This window comes from Hyla sarda, chromosome 8, assembly GCF_029499605.1.
Source record: "Hyla sarda isolate aHylSar1 chromosome 8, aHylSar1.hap1, whole genome shotgun sequence".
NCBI classification, from domain to species: Eukaryota; Metazoa; Chordata; class Amphibia; order Anura; family Hylidae; genus Hyla; species Hyla sarda.
This window is the reverse complement of record NC_079196.1, coordinates 55,666,518-55,685,506: the sequence shown is the minus strand read 5'-3', so window position 1 is coordinate 55,685,506 and position 18,989 is coordinate 55,666,518. Positions and strand designations below refer to the sequence as shown.

At 39.0% G+C, this 18,989-nt stretch overlaps 1 protein-coding gene across 3 annotated transcripts in view; it reads right to left on the bottom strand.

Annotated features, from left to right (window-relative positions):
- The window catches only part of MAP3K20 (mitogen-activated protein kinase kinase kinase 20), a 245,412-nt gene that overhangs the window by 62,175 nt on the left and 164,248 nt on the right, over nt 1-18,989 (bottom strand). The window contains exon 12 of one of the 3 annotated variants that reach the window (XM_056534812.1): nt 11,142-12,363. The exons of the other annotated variants lie outside the window; for them this stretch is intronic. Within the exon in view, the coding sequence (XP_056390787.1) occupies nt 12,034-12,363 (330 nt within the window). The 3' untranslated portion in view covers nt 11,142-12,033. Of the gene's footprint in view, nt 1-11,141; nt 12,364-18,989 lie in introns of those variants that run through there. 3 annotated transcript variants of the gene reach the window in all.

Here is an 18,989-nt window from a genome sequence, read left to right as displayed (position 1 = left end):
CAGCCATCGGCTGTCCGGGCATGCTGGGAGTTGTAGTTTTGAAACATCTGGAGGTCTGCAGGTTGAAGACCACTGCGGCCTTCGTCATCATCCAGACCCCCCTTTCCTTTAGTTTTCTACTCACCTCCCCTGGGTGGGAAGGAAGCATGAGCTGTTCCGGGCCATCTATGCTGCAGGGACCGTCCGGTGGGGAGGGTTAGTCGTTCCGGGCTGTCCATCTTCACCGGGAGGCCCTCTTCACTGCTCGGGGCCCACCCCAGACTAGTGACATTGCCTTGACGACGACGCACAGGGACGTACGTCCCTGCGCATGAATGTCCCTGTGCGTCGTCGGCATGCTGGGAGTTGTAGTTTTGCAACATCTGGAGGTCCGCAGGTTGGAGACCACTGCTCTATACTGTGCGGTATCCCTATGCCCGGGCCACAAAAAATAAACAAAACAAACTTTAACTTACCTCCCGTTAGTCCGGTACCGGCCTCACTTGTTTCCTGGGGATGGGAACGTCGGACAGCCGCCAGCCTATCACCAGCCGCAGCGATGTTCCGCCTTGGCCGGTGATAGGCTGAGCCCACTGTCACGTAAGAAGCCGGCTCCTTACATGACAGTGGGCTCAGCCTATCACCGGGCGAGGCGGAACATCGGTGCGGCCGGTGATAGGCTGACAGCTCTCAGACGTTCCCGTCCCCAGCGAAAGGTCGACGTAGGTGCGTTAGTTTATTTTGTTTACCTTTTTTGCAGCCCGGGCATAGGGATACCGCAGTATAGAGTGCCAGCGCCGGCGGCCGCAACAAACAGCACGAGGAGGGCAACGCTTGTGATATGTGAGTATTTACCCCGATGGGGATGTGGGCTGATAATTAATATGGGGGGGGGGGCTAGGAAATACCGCTTTATAGAGTGGAGCCGCCACAAGTTTAAAAAATACCGTGATACACACATTTGGTCATACCGCCCAGCCCTATGGCACTGATAAAAACAAGCCAATCACACAGAACACAATTCTTTGCCATTTTCTTTAAGACTGTATATACATTTTGTATTACTAAGGTGAAGAGAAAGTGATCTGTACAGCATTACAGTAAAAAGTGACACCAATAGATTAATAAGACAATAGATGATGTTCAGAGCTCAACCTCCCCCTCCCTGTGGAATGGCCTCATCATAGGTCAGAGAGCATGCCCAGAAACCAATGGCATTCGTGGCAGTGGGATAGCTCCTGTCAATGTCCATGGGGTTTGCTGTAAAACCTAATATACACATTTTTATGACAGATCTTTATAGGGGTCAGAGCTCTGTTATTCTGATACAAAGCTGCATGATCCATGCAAAGATTTAGAATACAAATATATAACTTGACTATAAAGTGATGCCTTTTTAATTTTTTTTTATTTGACAGGGAAATAAGACTAACCAAATTGGACACGGACACATAGTAGCCAGATCATATCCAGCAGATGATGACTTTGTAGCTGCTGATACGCTTCCTCTTTACATTACATTTTCCATAGTACCTTATAATGACTGACTTGAGACTACTGAACTACTGTCACTAATACGATATCACATACGTGGGACCAGTTTATCTATCTGAATAAACTACATGAATTCTCCACACGTACTCTATGGCATCAGACACTGGTAAATCAAGGTTTAATCACTTCGGTCAGGGAAACAGCATGTGAACCCTTTTAGAGCCCCCATTATGCCCGGTGACCACCATTCCTCCTGAGCCCCATCTAGATGCCGCATTCATCTGAAGAACAATTTACTTTGGCAACATTTTCCATTAACACAATCTGTATTTAAATGATCTGCTTTGAAGCAATACATTTGCTGACATACATATAAATCATAATGTCCTTGGATTTTTTTAAGCTTTTCTTTCCTTAATATGTGATTCTGAAGCGAACGTCAGTGAAAAACTGAAAAAAAGTGAATTTATTGGAAAGCGACTGACAAGGTCAGAGTTCACTGGTGAAATATATTATCCTCTGCTGTCCTGACTTGCTCGGCTGGGGGTCAACATTTACCCATGTGCGTGGCGCACTAAGGTCCTCTGTTATTCTTCCTGAATTGCTTTTTACTATGATTATCCAATTATGCATTCAGTAAAAAAAATAATAAAATGCAAGTAGAATTGTGATTGCTGTCATTCCTATCAGCAGTTCTATATTTCCATTAAACGGTGGTTAAAAATACATATATGGTGCATTTTGCATGGCATAAGTAGAAGGATATGCTAAAAGCCCTGTGCTCAAAGTCAGTATCACGTCCGAATTCCCACTCTTATAATTGCATGTAGACATCTAATAGCATAAAATGTTACACAGAGGTCACCTTTATGGCTTCTAATGGTTATCATTAAGCTAATATTTTTTTGCTATGGCCACTGATGCTGATTTAATGGAAACTGAAGCTTTATGGAAATGCCTTGTTTCGTTTCACTTGGGCTTGTTTAAAATCTGTTGCAAAATTAATGAAGAAATAAATATGCAAAATTAATAAAAAAAAGGTATAAATCTACAAGGAGACAAAAAGATGCAAACTTCTTCTTGGTTGTCATGCATCCTTTACTAGACCTGCACTTCGATTCGTCATTTAAAGGGTCTTTAGCTGGGATTGGCCATTACTGCTGATTTGCTATGTGAACTGGAACATGTGCATTGTCCACTCCCTGCTGTGGTCAGAGGAATCATTTTCATTCTGCACATGTGCTGGTCCCATGTAACTAAATTTGGAGAGGCCTGAGGATGACATGGGAGTTGTCATCCATGTCCACTAAAGATGGGTTGGGTTAGAGCTCTTTCAGGCAGACATCTGGGAGCCCCGGATTCGCCCAGCAGACACTATAGGGGGAGATTTATCAAAATCTGTCCAGAGCAAAACTTGCCGAATTGCCCATAGCAACCAAACCAAACTTCTTTCCTTTTTAACAAGGCCCCTGCAAAATGAAAGAAGCAATCTGATTGGTTGCTATGGGCAACTAGGTAACTTTCCCTTTGGACTGGTTTTGATTAATCTCCCCCTATACCCCTAGTAAGCATAGAGTTATTTTTTAAGGTACATTGCACTACTCCGAACATAAAACCATAAGTTTAGAAACAGGCTTAACCAGCATGGTGGGAAAATGTATAAATCATATCAAGGAAAACTGCCATCAAAGACCTTAAAGGTCATGTAACATAAGCCGATAATTGGCTGATTGAATGTTTGCAGAAATGCTCTTTTCCAAATATTGGCCAGTGTAAAAGGGTCAGTGATCAGACGATGTACAAAAAGTGCTGCAAATAAATCTATCGTTATCACTGCACATCTCTGTATTAACAGGGAATGTGGGGACAACAATCATGACGTTTAAGCCATGAGATTTCAGAGTTACTCTGGAGGAAAACATTTTTTTTCAAATCAACTGGTGCCAGAAAGTTACATAGATTTGTAAATTACTTCTATTTATAAATCTTACCACAGTGCTCTCTGCTGCCACCTCTGTCTGTGTCAGAAATTGTCCAGAGCAGGAGCAAATCCCCACAGCAAACCTCTCCTGCTTCAGACAGTTCCTGACATGGACAAAGGTGGCAACAGAGGGCACTGTGGTCAGACTTGAAAGAACTACACTATCTACTATCTCTGGAGCATACAGGAGCTGATAAGTACTGGAAGGCTTATGATTTTTTAATAGAAGTAATTTACATTATGTTTCTTTCTGGCACCAGCTGATTTGAAAAATAAACAAATTAATAAATAAATAAATAAAATAAAAATAAAAACTCTGGAGTAGCCCTTTAATTGAGCAATGTGAAGGCTTAGTAAATGAGTACCAATCTCTATGATTTCAGTTCATTTTTGCTGTCACGCCCCCTCACATAGGCTTGTATTGAGGGGGCGGAGCGTGACACGGGGCGGGGCCATTATGTCACAATGCTCCGGCCACCGTGATCGCCAGTAATCAAACCTGGAGCGAACAGGGGACTGATTCTAACGGGGTGCTGCGTGTAAGATCACAGGGGTCCCCCGCGATCAGGCATCTTAAGATCTCTTAGCGCCGGAGTACCCCTTTAATCTGACAGCAGTACGTTCTAGAGAAGGAACTAAGCAAACTGATAAACAGTTTTGTGAGGACATATGTGGTATAATTTGTAATTTACAGATCCACATCCCTGCAGATTGTTGGTTGTGGAGTCAAGTGGGCAGTCCTACCCACTGACTCATAGCCTTCCCTGTATAAATGTAAGATACAAAAATAACTTTTAACCACTGAGCATGACCACCCACTGCCCAAGTAAATGGAGCAGCAGCGCACATGCTCTGCCACCTCTTAATTCACTCTCTATTGACTTCTGAACATTGTTGGGCGTTGAACTTGATTATGTTTGGAAAACCCATAGACAGTGAATCGAAAAGTGCGCAAACATGTGCATTGCTTTACAGTTACTCAGGGGACAACTGGTCTCAATACTCATGATCGGTGGGAGTCATAGTGGTCAGACCCCCACAATCAACAAGTTTTACTGAACCATTTTATTCAAAATTATACATCAATCAGTTTAGCTTCTTCTGCTCTATGAGATGCTACCCGTGTCTTATCCTTATAGATAGATATTCAACTTTTAATATTTGGATTACTTCTTTAAAAGGAGATGAAAATGTGAAGTAAACATAGACTTACTCCTACAACAGGAGGCAGTTATCTGCAACATCACAATAATATCTATGACACATACACCGGGTCCGATAAGACTCATGAGAACCCTTGTTGGACTGCCTGACCTTACAGGGCCTATACTTAGGGAAAGAACATATCTGGTGACCACAGGCTCTCCATTATGAGGACAAATCTCCAAATGTCAAGTTTTACAGGCGAGGCAGCAGTTGTGGAACAGTAGGAATCTGTTCACACCGCAAACGGAATTCCACTGAGGTTGCTCCGCAGTCTGCACAAAGCGGCAGAGTCCCATTGAAAACAATGAGACACTGCTGCATGCAGAATTCCGCCAGTATAGAGTGCGAACGAGCCCTAAAGGTAACTGCATATTTAGGTGAATTTTTAAGGTTTTAAGTGGCATACGACTGTCAAGAATAAAGCAAAGATCACTTAGCAAAAGGCAATTACTGCTATACTGCCACTATCGCCAAAGTTCTGTATGTTTGACATACATTCTAATGAGGAGTGATTAGCTGCACGCTGCAGAAAGTAATCCGTCTAATAACAGTAAATTGCTTTGTCCTATAATACTGAAACCACTGGATAATCTGCCATTCCTAATAGAAGAAAATAAATATGTTCTCTTCATTTTAAAGCAAAGCAGAAATTCATTAAGTGCATTGAAACCGCCTGATTAGAGGAATACAATACTTAAATATGCTGTAATTCTTCTTAATACAGCATGACAGATTGGGGGATTGAAAAGTGTTGATGAATCCTATTCTAACACGGAAGGCTCAGTACAAGACAACGGCTTGAAGAATGTATTAAAGAAGGGTAATCTGTATCGCCAGGACCTGCGGCGTTTAATTACCGTGAAACAGACAAGACTAAAATGTTGAATGTTATTAGTGAAGAAATGTGAAAGGGCTTAAAATAAACAGGATTCCATAGCTGCTGGGCTTAGAACAATCATATAAAGGATGCTTTGTTTTCTGGTTTTCTTTTTTTGCAGAACAAGAAACTTCTGTTGTAAAGAAGATACAAGTAAAATAATTATAAAGTTGTCCAGTAATATAAGATGTGATTTTTTTAAATTACATCCAATTCTGGTACCAAGGATGGAGCTGCAGATGAAAATAAAACTAACCATATCTTAATTTTTTTTCTGATGGCCATTTGTAAAGTTGTAAATCCCTCTTTTTCCTTTGCAGCTCAAGTGTCAAAGAGGCGGTGCCAAGCCGCAGCATGCATGCCTCCTCCCTCCCACAGGGTCAGCACTGCCTCTATGGCACTAAAGCTAAAACAGGAAAAAGTTAGATAATTAACTTTACAAATGCCAATGAAAATAAAACAAATATACAGTGGGGATCAAAAGTTTGGGCACCCCAGGTAAAAAAAATTGTATTAATGTGCATAAAGAAGCCAAGGAAAGATGGAAAAATCAAGGCATCAAATTACAGATTAGACATTCTTATAATATATCAACAAAAGTTAGATTTTGTTTCCAACATTTACACTTTCAAAATAACAGAAAACAAAAAAATGGCGTCTGCAAAAGTTTGGGCACCCTGTAGAGTTAATATCTTTTACTGCCCCATTTGGCAAGTATCACAGCTTGTAAATGCTTTTTGTAGCCAGCCAAGAGTCTTTCAATTCTTGTTTGAGGTATCTTTGCCCATTCTTCCTTACAAAAGTCTTCCAGTTCTTTGAGATTTCTGGGCTGCCTGTCATGCACTGCTCTTTTAAGGTCTATCCATAGATTTTCAATTATGTTGAGGTCAGGAGATTGTGAAGGCCATGGCAAAACCTTCAGTTTACGCCTCTTAATATAATCCCCCGTGGATTTCGAGGTGTGTTTGGGATCATTATTCATTTGTAGAAGCCATCCTCTCTTTAACTTCAGCTTTTTCACAGATGGCATCAAGTTAGCATCCAAAATTTGCTGAAATTTTATTGAATCAATTTTTCCTTCTACTCGTGAAATGTTCCCTGTGCCACTGGCTGCAATACAACTCCAAAGCATGATTGATCCACCCCCATGCTTAACAGTTGGACAGAGGTTCTTTTCATTAAATTCTGTTCCCCTTCTTCTCCAAACGTACCTTTCCTCATTCCGGCCAAAAAGTTAAATTTTAACCTCATCGGTCCACAGAACTTGTTTCCAAAATGCATCAGGCTTGTCTATATGTTCATTTGCAAAGTTCAAACGCTGATTTTTGTGGTGAGGACGTAGAAGAGGTTTTCTTCTGATGACTCTTCTATGAAGACCATATTTGTACAAGTATCTCTTTATAGTGGAATAGTGTACCACAACTCCAGTGTCTGCCAGATCTTTCTGGAGGGGTTGTGCAGTTAAACGTGGGTTTTGAATTGTTTTTCTCACAATCCTGCGAGCTGTTCTGTCTGATATTTTTCTTGATCTTCCAGATCTTGTTTTAACTTCCACTGTTCCAGATGACTGCCATTTCTTAATTACATTCCGAACAGAGGATATTGACATCTGAAAACGTTTTGCTATCTTCTTATAGCCTCCTCCAGCTTTGTGAGCATCAACTATTTTCAGTTTCAGATTTCTAGACAACTGCTTAGAAGAACCCATGGTGCTGATTGTTGGGGCAAGATCAGATGAGTCTGGGCATTTAAAACCTTTGAGATGATGATTGAGAACAATCCATGACACTGGCAGGTCTCAGCTTTGCAAAGGGGGGCAGTGCATGCTATAAATTCTGCAGGGTGCGCAAACTTTTGCAGATGCCATTTTTTTGTTTTCTGTTATTTTGAAAGTGTAAATGATGGAAATAAAATCTAACTTTTGTTGACATACTGTAAGAATGTCTAATCTGTAATTTGATGCCTTTTGTAGATTTTTTCATCTTTCCTTGGCTTCTTTATACACATTAATACAAATTTTTACCTGGGGTGCCCAAACTTTTGATCCCCACTGCATGGTTAGCTTTATCTGTGTTTTAACCTGTATCTGCTGATGTCTGAAGCTCCATACCTGATAGGAAGCTGACAGATTCCTTCTTTTTTTTAAAGTTTTTATTTATGGCATCTTATCATAAACAAAACAAGGCAACAAGAACCCCCCCCCCCCCCCCCAAGGAGCCACACAGATAGCACCCAGGTTGTACAATAGGCTATACATCATCAGACAGAGGTAGACAGGATAAATCTGACAGATTCGTTTTAATGATTAAAAAAAAAAAAAAAAAGGTATTATTTCACCAGTATTGGGTACAATGTGAGCAGCTTAATGTGGCTGCACTCTAGTGCAATTCACAGGTCTGTGCTTTTCTTAGTGTCCCCCTCCATGACATCCATATGCCCAAACAGGAATTATGGTTAGCGATTGTCTTCATAAGAAAATGTCTGCAATTTACACAGCCTACATGTAAAATATAATGGCACCCTTCAAAATGGGTAGGATATATCAGACAGCAAGTGAATTCAGTTCATGAAGTTAATATGTTGGAAACAGGAAAAATTGGCAACTTTAGGGATTTGAGAGACTTCATCAGATTGTGGATGCAAAACTGGACAACACGTTTCAAGCTCTTCAACCTTTATCAGATCATGTATGCCATAAATGATCATATGAAGGAGGAGGAAGCTAAAATTTGTTATGTTTATGCCATAAATGATCACATGAAGGAGGAGGAAGCTAAAATTTGTTATGTTTATGCCATAAATGAAGCACCATTGGCTGCACCATTATTTATGTATAAAATATTTAGCAATTACAAGGCATAAAAAAATCATGTTTTAACCAATCAAGTGGAACTGTGTTTTGGGCTGCCATCACACAAAAGGTATATATATATATATATATATATATATATATATATATATATATACACATACACTTCTTCTTCATGATTGATCCACTACTGGCTTTGGCTCAAATGTGTGTGATGGCAGCCATAGTCATCCAATATCATCCAATTACTTGCCATGCAAAATGCTAGTGATTGGGAAGGATTGTGCACATACAGAAGGTCCATGCTGTCCAATCAGGCCATTTATCCTGTACATGGGCCAATCATCAGAACGAGAGTCCATTGAAACGCTCAATTCTGACAACTGGCTCATGTATAACGCCCAATGATCAACCTAAAGACTGATCTTTACAGACCATATGTATCTCACAGCAGAAGGTTTGCTACAATATGTCCAGCCTAGGTAATTCTATAGGACATGATAAATATTAGTTCTGAAATAGTTTATAGCCTTTTGATGCAAACATAAATGTTCTCATTCACTAACAACTCAAGGAAATATGGAAAATTATATTAAATGGGTACTGTCAGATAAAAAAAAAATGTTTACAGTCATGGCCGTAAATGTTGGCACCCCTGAAATTTTTCAAGAAAATTAAGTATTTTTCACAGAAAAGGATTGCAGTAACACATGTTTTGCTATACACGTTTATTCCCTTTGTGTTTATCGGAACTAAACCAAAAAAAGGGAGGAAAAGAAGAAAATTGGACATAATGTCACACCAAACTCCCAAAAATGGGCCGGACAAAATTATTGGCACCCTTTCGAAATTGTGGATCAATAAGATTGTTTTGAGCATGTGATGCTCCTTTAAACTCACCTGGGGCAAGTAACAAGTGTGGGCAATATAAAAATCACACCTGAAAGCAGATAAAAAGGAGAGAAGTTCACTTAGTCTTTGCATTGTGTGTCTGTGTGTACCACACTAAGCATGGGCAACAGAAAGAGGAGAAGAGAAGTGTCTGAGGACTTGAGAACCAAAATTGTGGAAAAATATCAACAATCTCAAGATTACAAGTCCATCTCCAGAGATCTAGATTTGCCTTTGTCCATGGTGCGCAACATTAACAAGATGTTTGCAACCCATGGCACTGTAGCTAATCTCCCTGGGCGTGGATGGAAGAGAAAAATGGATGAAAGGTGTCAACGCAGGATAGTCCGGATGGTGGATAAGCAGCCCCAAACAAGTTCCAAAGATATTCAAGCTGTCCTGCATGATCAGGCAGCAGCAGTGTAGGCGCGAACTATCCGTCGACATTTAAATGAAATGAAACGCTATGGCAGGAGACCCAGGAGGACAACAACTGCTGACACAGAGATATAAAAGCAAGACTACACTTTTTCAAAATGAACTTGAGTAAGCCAAAATCCCTCTTGGAAAACATCTTGTGGACCGACGAGACCAAGATAGAGCTTTTGGTAAAGCACATCATTCTACTGTTTACCGAAAACGGAATGAAGCCTACAAAGTAAAGAACACAGTACCTACAGTGAAATATGGTGGAGGTTCAATTATGTTTTTGGGTTGCTTTGCTGCCTCTGGCACTGGGTGCCTTGAATGTGTACAAGGCATCATGAAATCTGAGGATTACCGATGGATTTTGGGTCGCACTGTACAGCCCAGTGTCAGAAAGCTGGGTTTGTGTCCGAGATCTTGGGCCCATACATACGTCAAAAAGTACCCAGAAATGGATGACAACAAAGAGCTGAAGAGTTCTGAAGTGGCCAGCAATGAGTCCAGATCTAAATCCCATTGAACACATGTGGAGAGATCTTAAAATTGCTGTTGGGAAAAGGCGCCCTTCCAATAAGAGAGACTTGGAGCAGTTTGCAAAGGAAGAGTGGTCCAACATTCCGGCTGAGAGGTGTAAGAAGCTTATTAATGGTTATAGGAAGCGACTGATTTCAGTTATTTTTTCCAAAGGGTGTGCAACCAAAGTTAAGGGTGACAATAATTTTGTCCAGCCCATTTTTGGAGTTTGGTGTGACATTATGTCCAATTAGCTTTTTTTCCCTCCCTTTTTTGGTTTAGTTCCAATACAAACAAATGGAACAAACATGTGTATAGCAAAACATGTGTTACTGCAATCCTTTTCTGTGAGAAATACTTAATTTTCTTGTAAAATTTCAGGGGTGCCAACATTTACAGCCATGACTGTATACCTTGTACATCTTGGTAAAACATTAACCAATATATATTAACCAATGATATATTTTATTTAAAAAATGTCTCCTTTTTCTTTTTATCAAAATTGTGGCATACATAAAAAACAACTAGGGGGTCCCCACAACATCCACAACATAACCCCTCCCAGCTGCAGCATCATCCCAACTGAAGCACAGATTAGGACAAGGCCGAGGAAGTGAGTGTCTATCAGACTGCAGCATGAAAACAAAGAGGGAGTTACAGAGCAGCCTGCAGTGATTTGATGAAGAGACATAGCACAGCAGACTTGGGGAGAAAATGAATGCATGGTTAGGGTGGTCTCAGAGTGTGCATTGGACACACCCATTACTTAGCAGTGGATGTCAGAATGAGTGAGCAGCAGAACAGAGGCATTTGTGACCCAAATACAAAAGCTAGACACATAAAAAAAGACATGTAAAGCATCTGCATGACCTAGTCAGTAAGATATATGAGCATTTTTTTGTTTTCTGTGATATGACACTTGCGCTTTAAATTCAATGACAAATTAACTTAGAAAGTCACTGAACTTTATTTATACAATTAATCAACTTTATTTACTTAAAAACCAAAAAACTGATCAAGAACTCATCAAAGAACTATGATCCCATAGAACTTGTTTAAATCGTTAATGGTAAATAGATGACATGGACATAACTGTAGACCATTTCCTACTGTATGTCACATTAACTTAAAAAAATGAGAAATACAACAGATCCAAGTATATTCTGTAACCTTAATTTTTTTTTCTCCCTAAAACATCCTTACCTTTATGGCTTACTATAAAAACAACAACATATATTTACAAGTCTCAGGCTACAAGCATCACCGGCCATGTGAATATATTTGTATTTTGGCAACACAAAACTCAATAGAAAATGTTGAGATACATTCATCCTGCGTCACAGTAAATCGATTTGTGATCATACAAGTCATAAATATGAAATTCCCCAATAGAAGTGTTAGTAGAGCCATGATCTCACATTTTAATAAATAATACGTTTTCAGCAGAAAAGTCAAGCTCGGAAAGTTAATCTATTGGAAAAAATTAACACATACAATACACAAGCTTCTTTTAAACTGCAGCCAGCATTGAGGTGTTTGCCAGACAATGATATCAACACAACTTTACAATGGCAACAATTACGCAAAAAGAAAAAGTAAAATGTGGGAATCACAAACTTTTTCATATCTTTTTGTTACTTAAGAAATGTTGGACACCAAATAAAATCAAATGCAACAACATATAAATTCTTCTCAGATAAAACTGAACTAAAAAAAAAGTGTGTATACAGGAAAAAAAAATTTTAATATTACAAAAGCCAAAACATGTTGACCTTGTGATTCACACATTATGAAAAGTTCCAAAAAAAACAAAAAAATAAACATTAAACATAACATTACATTTTCTTAACAGTGTTTTCATTCACTACTGTCATCTGACCAATCAAAATCATTGAAGTCAATAGCCATGTTAATCTTCTTTCCTTTCCTGACAGAGGTGGTTTTGCTGGAGTTCTGCTTGGCTTGCATGTTAATTTGCATTCCAGAATGCAGGACAGGTCCTACAACTCCCATATCGAACATATTCCCGAAGCCCTTCATCATGGCCTGTAGGCTTTTGTTCACGTTATCTACCTCCCCGTTACTGGTGGCTGTGATCTGACATGACATCTCTGCGCTGTTTGACTCCTCTGTTTTAGATTCAAAGAAACACTTCTGAGAAATTCTCGGAGCAATAGGAAGAAAAAGCTATTTAAAAAAAAAAAGAAGGAAAGGACAGAAGGAAAAAAGGAAAAGTTAAAATCAATATAAATCAGAGGATCCACAAATAAACTGGATTAGTTGGCAGTAAATGGAAAAAAAAAATGATAAGTGAATCAAAACGAAAATGTCATCAGGTTTCCCACTTGGCCTTTGATTGTTTCCATATGATTTTTTTTTGTATTAGTTAGGAAGGCATTTTAGAAGAGGAAAAAAAAAAAAAAAAAGAAAAGCTTTGATAATGAGAATTTAAAGAAAAGTAAAAGCTAATCACAAAGTATAAGCTATGAGCTATTGAGAGTTCTAATCTGCCATTAAAAGGGATTTCCAAATCCATAAAAATGTTTAAATCAGTTACACATTGTAGGAGTTTTCCTACAATCCACTAGTTCCCTAATTTACCATATATTAAGAAAAAAATTTAATTGTATTATTTCATATTGTTTCACACACACAAGAAAGATAAAAAAAAATCAGGGTGTCTCTCTTTCCAGGTATTAAGGTATACAAAGAGTACTACCAGTGATACTGTATGCGACCCAGCAGTCAATCAAAGGGCATTTGCACTGATTGGTGGGATGGGCACTCCACCAATAAGAATGAAGCACTTCCTGCACAATGACGTCCTGATGGGAGGTGATATAAACTCCTACATTGGCGTTTTTTGCTCATAGCCCTGTTACCTCTTGACAAAGCCATTTGAGCGGCGAAACATGTCGAGGGGGGCTGCAAATTGATTTTAAAACACAGTGGTGTCCTTTCCCTCTGTATGGCACACTGCAGGTGCATACAGTATCACTATTGAGTCCTGGTAGTACTCTTTGTATACCTTAATACCTGGAAAGAGAGACACCCTGATTTTTTTATCTTTCTTGTGTGTGAAACAATATGAAATAATAAAATGTAATTTTTTTCTTAATAGATGGTAAATTAGGGAACTAGTGGATCACTACGGTGATCTTTTGGTATATTAAAAAATAAAAATAAAATGCAGGTCCATACAGTATCACTATTGAGTCCTGGTAGTACTCTTTGTATACCTTAATACCTGGAAAGAGAGACACCCTGATTTTTTAATCTTTCTTGTGTGTGAAACAATATGAAATAATAAAATATTTTTTTTTTCTTAATATATGGTAAATTAGGGAACTAGTGGATCACTACGGTGATCTTTTGCTATATTGCTTGGATTAACCCTCCATATATTGGTCTAATATGGATCATCAGTTTTCCTACAATGAAATCTTTTACAGATATTTAATAAATTAACATGTATTGGCAAATAAAGTTATTTTGTTACCTTTCTGTGGTCTTTCATAATCTCCTTATTTTAATTCTGTCTGCTCTATTCTCTTCTTTAACCTAATGCTCTGTTATGTGTAACAGACTTCCTGTTCCTGCTGTACACCCTAGCCAGGAATTTGACCAGCTCTACCTCCCTCCCATTATGGGGGAGGGGTTATAGTCAAGAGGATGGGAGGGAGATAGAGTTGGCTGAATTCTCAGCTAGAGTGTACACAGGAACAGGAAGCCCATTACAGGATGCACATCACACTGGAAGCTTGGGTTTATAAAGACAACAGAGCAGCATTAAAAGCAGAAGAAAAGCATACAAGGTAGTAAAATTACTTTATTTACCAATATATGCTAATTTATAAGACAGTTGAGATCAGTTTTATTAGTAACATAGTAACATCACCTTTTCAATTCCTGATAATGGTTCCATGGTTATTTGTATTCATTGCTCCACTGTTGATGTGCAATCTTAACACATGACGGGGAACAGCCAATCGTGAGCCACAGTAGTGACATGTTGACCTTACCAAGGTTATCCATTAAGCTGCTACAGTCATGTGACAAGACAACGTGACATCACTGGTGCAATGTTAACAAAGATTAAACTTAGTATCACGAATCTGCTATGGGATTCAAATTTTTTTGTTATTTTTACCACATATAGTTAATTTAAAAAAATTAATGAGAAGACCCCTTTCACTTATTTTAGGATTAGTCAATGCTATTTGTTGGTTAGCTTACTAAATACTAGATTTATGGGGCAGAACATTGATTGAGGGATTTATTCCAAATGCCATAATGTCCCACTGATCTGAGCATTGTCTCTTCTCTCTCGCTTATTAAAGATGGGTTCATAAACTTTCTATACAGCCTATATTCAGTGAGGAAGGAGAGACTGCGCTCAGCTGAATGCTTCTCCTTGTTCGTTCTAGTGATCAGTTAGTGTTTCAGCACTTGGACCCTGCACTGACTTCATCCAGTGCGGTCATTACCATCACTGTTATTGGATTATATTGGGCATGTGTTTCCAATCTTGACATTATATTTGTCCCTGATACTCAGAAGCTGGCAGAATATGGATGGTTAGCCTCAACACTTTACACTCAGTAGTCGGCTTTATTGCCTAAGTCCCTCCTCTGACTACCGTAGTGCCAGTAAATCTTGAAGATGAGTAAGCGGACGTTCACACATATGCAGATTTGATGCGCAGGATTTGATGCGCAGGATTTTCTGCTGCAGATTTAAATGTAAACTAAATGACTGAGCACAGCTTCTAATCTGCAGTTACAAATCCTGCGCATCAAATCTGTGCAGGATCCTGTACGTGTGAACGTACCCTAAATGAGTATATAAGTATTAAGTATATGGGCATAAGATCATACTGCAAATGACTATGAAGTACTCAAATAAATAGTACAAATAGTTAAAGATCAGACATGCCCTTATATCTAACAGTATTGATTTAATGTTTGGAAAGTTGGAGAGGTTAGATTAACGTGGGCACATTTGCACAAGTTTGTTGATTTAGTGGGCTCTTTTGTGTGCTTTAAACCAATCAATGAGATGTGCTCTCCTACGTCTGCCTATCATGCACTTTCACTGAAACACTGAGAAAGAAACTAGCTGCAACCCCCTCCTTTTTTTCACTGTATCGCAAATCCTTTGGAGACCGAGGAGGCTCGTAATATTAACCCCTTAAGGACCGGGATTTTTCCATCTTTGCATTTTCGTTTTTTCCTCCTTGCCTTTAAAAAATCATAACTCTTTCAATTTTGCACCAAAAAATCCATATGATGGCTTATTTTTTGCGCCACCAATTCTACTTTGTAATTGGGGGGCTTCCGTTTCTACGTAGTAAATTTTTCGGAAAAAATGACACATTATCTTTATTCCGTAGATCCATACAATTAAAATGATACCCTACTTATATAGGTTTGATTTTGTCTTACTTCTGGAAAAAATCCTAACTACATGCAGGAAAATGTATATGTTTAAAATTGTCATCTTCTGACCCCTATAACTTTTTATTGTTCTGCGTATGGGGTGGTATGAGGGCTCATTTTTTGTTCTGAAGTTTTTAACGGTACCATTTTTGCATTGATAGGACTTAGTGACAAAAATACACTATTTTGGACTTTGGAATTTTTTTGCGCGTACGCCATTGACCGTTCGGTTTAATTAACGATATATTTTTATAATTTGGACATTTCAGCATGCGGCGATACCATATATGTTTATTTTTATTTACACTGTGTTTTTTTTTATGGGAAAAGGGGGGTGGATTCAAACTTTTATTAGGGGACGGGTTAAATGATCTTTATTCACTTTTTTTTTTGCAGTGTTATAGCTCCCATAGGGACCTATAACATTACATACACTGATCTTTTACACTGATCGATGATTCTGCTGCTTGACTGCTCATGCCTGGATCTCAGAGACTGAGCAGTCATTCGGCGATTGGACAGCGAGGAGTCAGGTAGGGACCCTCCACCTGTCTTGTAAGCTGTTCGGGATGCTGCGATTTTCGCCGCGGCTATCCTGAACGGCTCCCTGAGCTAACCGGCATGCTTTCACTTTGGACACGGCGTTCAACTTTGAACATCGCGTCTAAAGGGTTAATAGCACGTGGCACTGCGATCAATGCCGCGCGCTATTAGCCACGGGTCCCGGCCGTGGCCCCGCGTTATAGATCAGGAGCGGACTCATGATGTAACGTTACGTCATTGGTCCTTAACAGGTTAACAGAAAGCATGCAGGCAGATAAAAGGTGAGTGTTAGGTTGCTAGAAATTGAGAAAGTTCTTATGCATACAGCAAAGACACAGAAGTAAACGGGGAACCAACGGGTTTATATTATGGCCTTGCACGCACTCTTTTAGCCACAACATGATCCCTTGATGTACATTGTGTTTGCTGTATTCTTGAAGTATCCCCCTCAGAAGCATTGCTTCCTAAATGTCTACTATTATAATGCCATTTTATTTGCTATACAGTCATGGCCTTAAATGTTGGCACCCCTGAAATTTTTCTAGAAAATGAAGTATTTCTCACAGAAAAGGATTGCAGTAACACATGTTTTGCTATAAACATGTTTATTCCCTTTGTGTGTATTGGAACTAAACCAAAAAGGGAGGAAAAAATCAAATTGGACATAATGTCACACCAAACTCCAAAAATGGACTGGACAAAATCATTGGCACGTGTTCAAAATTGTGGAAAAATAAGATTGTTTCAAGCATGTGATGCTCCTTTAAACTCACCTGGGGCAAGTAACAGGTGTGGGCAATATAAAAATCACACCTGAAAGCAGATAAAAAGGAGAGAAGGTCACTTAGTCTTTGCATTGTGTGTCTGTGTGTGTCACACTAAGCATGGACAACAGAAAGAGGAGAAGAGAAGTGTCTGAGGACTTGAGAGCCAAAATTGTGGAAAAATATCAACAATCTCAAGATTACAAGTCCATCTCCAGAGATCTAGATTTGCCTTTGTCTACAGTGCGCAACATTATCAAGAAGTTTGCAACCCATGGCACTGTAGCTAATCTCCCTGGGTGTGGATGGAAGAATAAAATTTATGAAAGATGTCAACTCAGTATAGTTCGGATGGTGGATAAGCAGCCCCAAACAAGTTCCAAAGATACTCAAGCTGTCCTGCAGGCTCAGGCAGCATCAGTGTCAGTGCAAACTATCCGTTGACATTTAAATGAAATGAAACGCTATGGCAGGAGACCCAGGAGGACCCCACTGCTGACACAGACATAAAAAAGCAAGACTACATTTTGCCAAAATGAACTTGAGTAAGTCAAAATCCTTCTGGGAAAACATCTTGTGGACAGATGAGACCAAGAGAGAGCTTTTTGGTAAAGCACATCATTCTAATGTTTACCGAAAACAGAATGAGGCCTACAAAGAAAAGAACACAGTACCTACAGTGAAATATGGTGGAGGTTCAATGATGTTTTGTGGTTGATTTGCTACCTCTGGCACTGGGTGCCTTGAATGTGTACAAGGCATCATGAAATCTGAGGATTACTAATGGATTTTGGGTCGCACTGTACAGCCCAGTGTCAGAAAGCTGGGTTTGCGTCCGAGATCTTGGGTCTTCCAGCAGGACAATGACCCCAATCAAACGTCAAAAAGCACCCAGAAATGGATGGCAACAAAGTGCTGGAGAGTTCTGAAGTGGCAGCAATGAGTCCAGATCAAAATCCCATTGAACACCTGTGGAGAGATCTTAAAATTGCTGTTGGGAAAAGGCACCCTTCCAATAAGAGAGCAGTTTGCAGAGGAAGAGTGGTCCAACATTCCGGCTGAGAGGTGTAAGAAGCTTATTGATGGTTATAGGAAGCGACTGATTTCAGTTATTTTCCAAAGGGTGTGCAACCAAATATTAAGTTAAGGGTGCCAATAATTTTGTTCAGCCCATTTTTGGAGTTTGGTGTGATATGTCCAATTTGCTTCTTTTCCTCCCTTTTTTGGTTTAGTTCCAATACACACAAAGGAAATAAACATGTGTATAGCAAAACATGTGTTACTGCAATCCTTTTCTGTGAGAAATACTTCATTTTCTTGAAAAATTTCAGGGGTGCCAACATTTACTGCTATGACTGTATAAACATTGTTTGTTAAAAACAAAAAATTAGGAGTCACAAGCAAAAGGGTAAAACATTTATTTGAACAATTCATGAACAACTGAAGAAAAATACAATTAATGCAGAGACAATGTTATCTTAAATATACATGTAAGACAAGTAAGATATTCTAGTGTGAATATAAAAGCAAACAACATGCAATTCATGCAGGACAGCCGTAAATTGGGAATACTTATGAAGATAATCTTTACCTGCGAATCTGGGACAAAGTGGTGATTATTTTAATAATATAATTGACCAAATGAATAACAAAACACTGTCCATTTAGTAATATCTTAGTATTAGTAATAATAATATTAATAATAAAATTAACTAAAATATGCAATGATCACAAAAAGAGGTGGTTCTTAAAGGGGAAGTAAAAATTGTATTGTATAGATAAGATTAAACAATATCTTAAGTCTCAGTCCAAGATCACGAACATCACATTGACTGGATTTGCTCTTTAATTTTAGATATGAATTCTATAAGCTTGTAAGGGTTCGTCCCATAATCATAGCAAAGATACCTGTTAAATATCCCACAATTTGTTAAATAAAGCAAATGTTAATAGATTTGTGATGCCAAAATACAGTGTCTATGGTCAAATATTTAGGTAACTGTACCTAAAATAATAAGAGTTTAAACCTCTATTAAACATGCAGTCTGGTTTTACAAAGTAACACCCC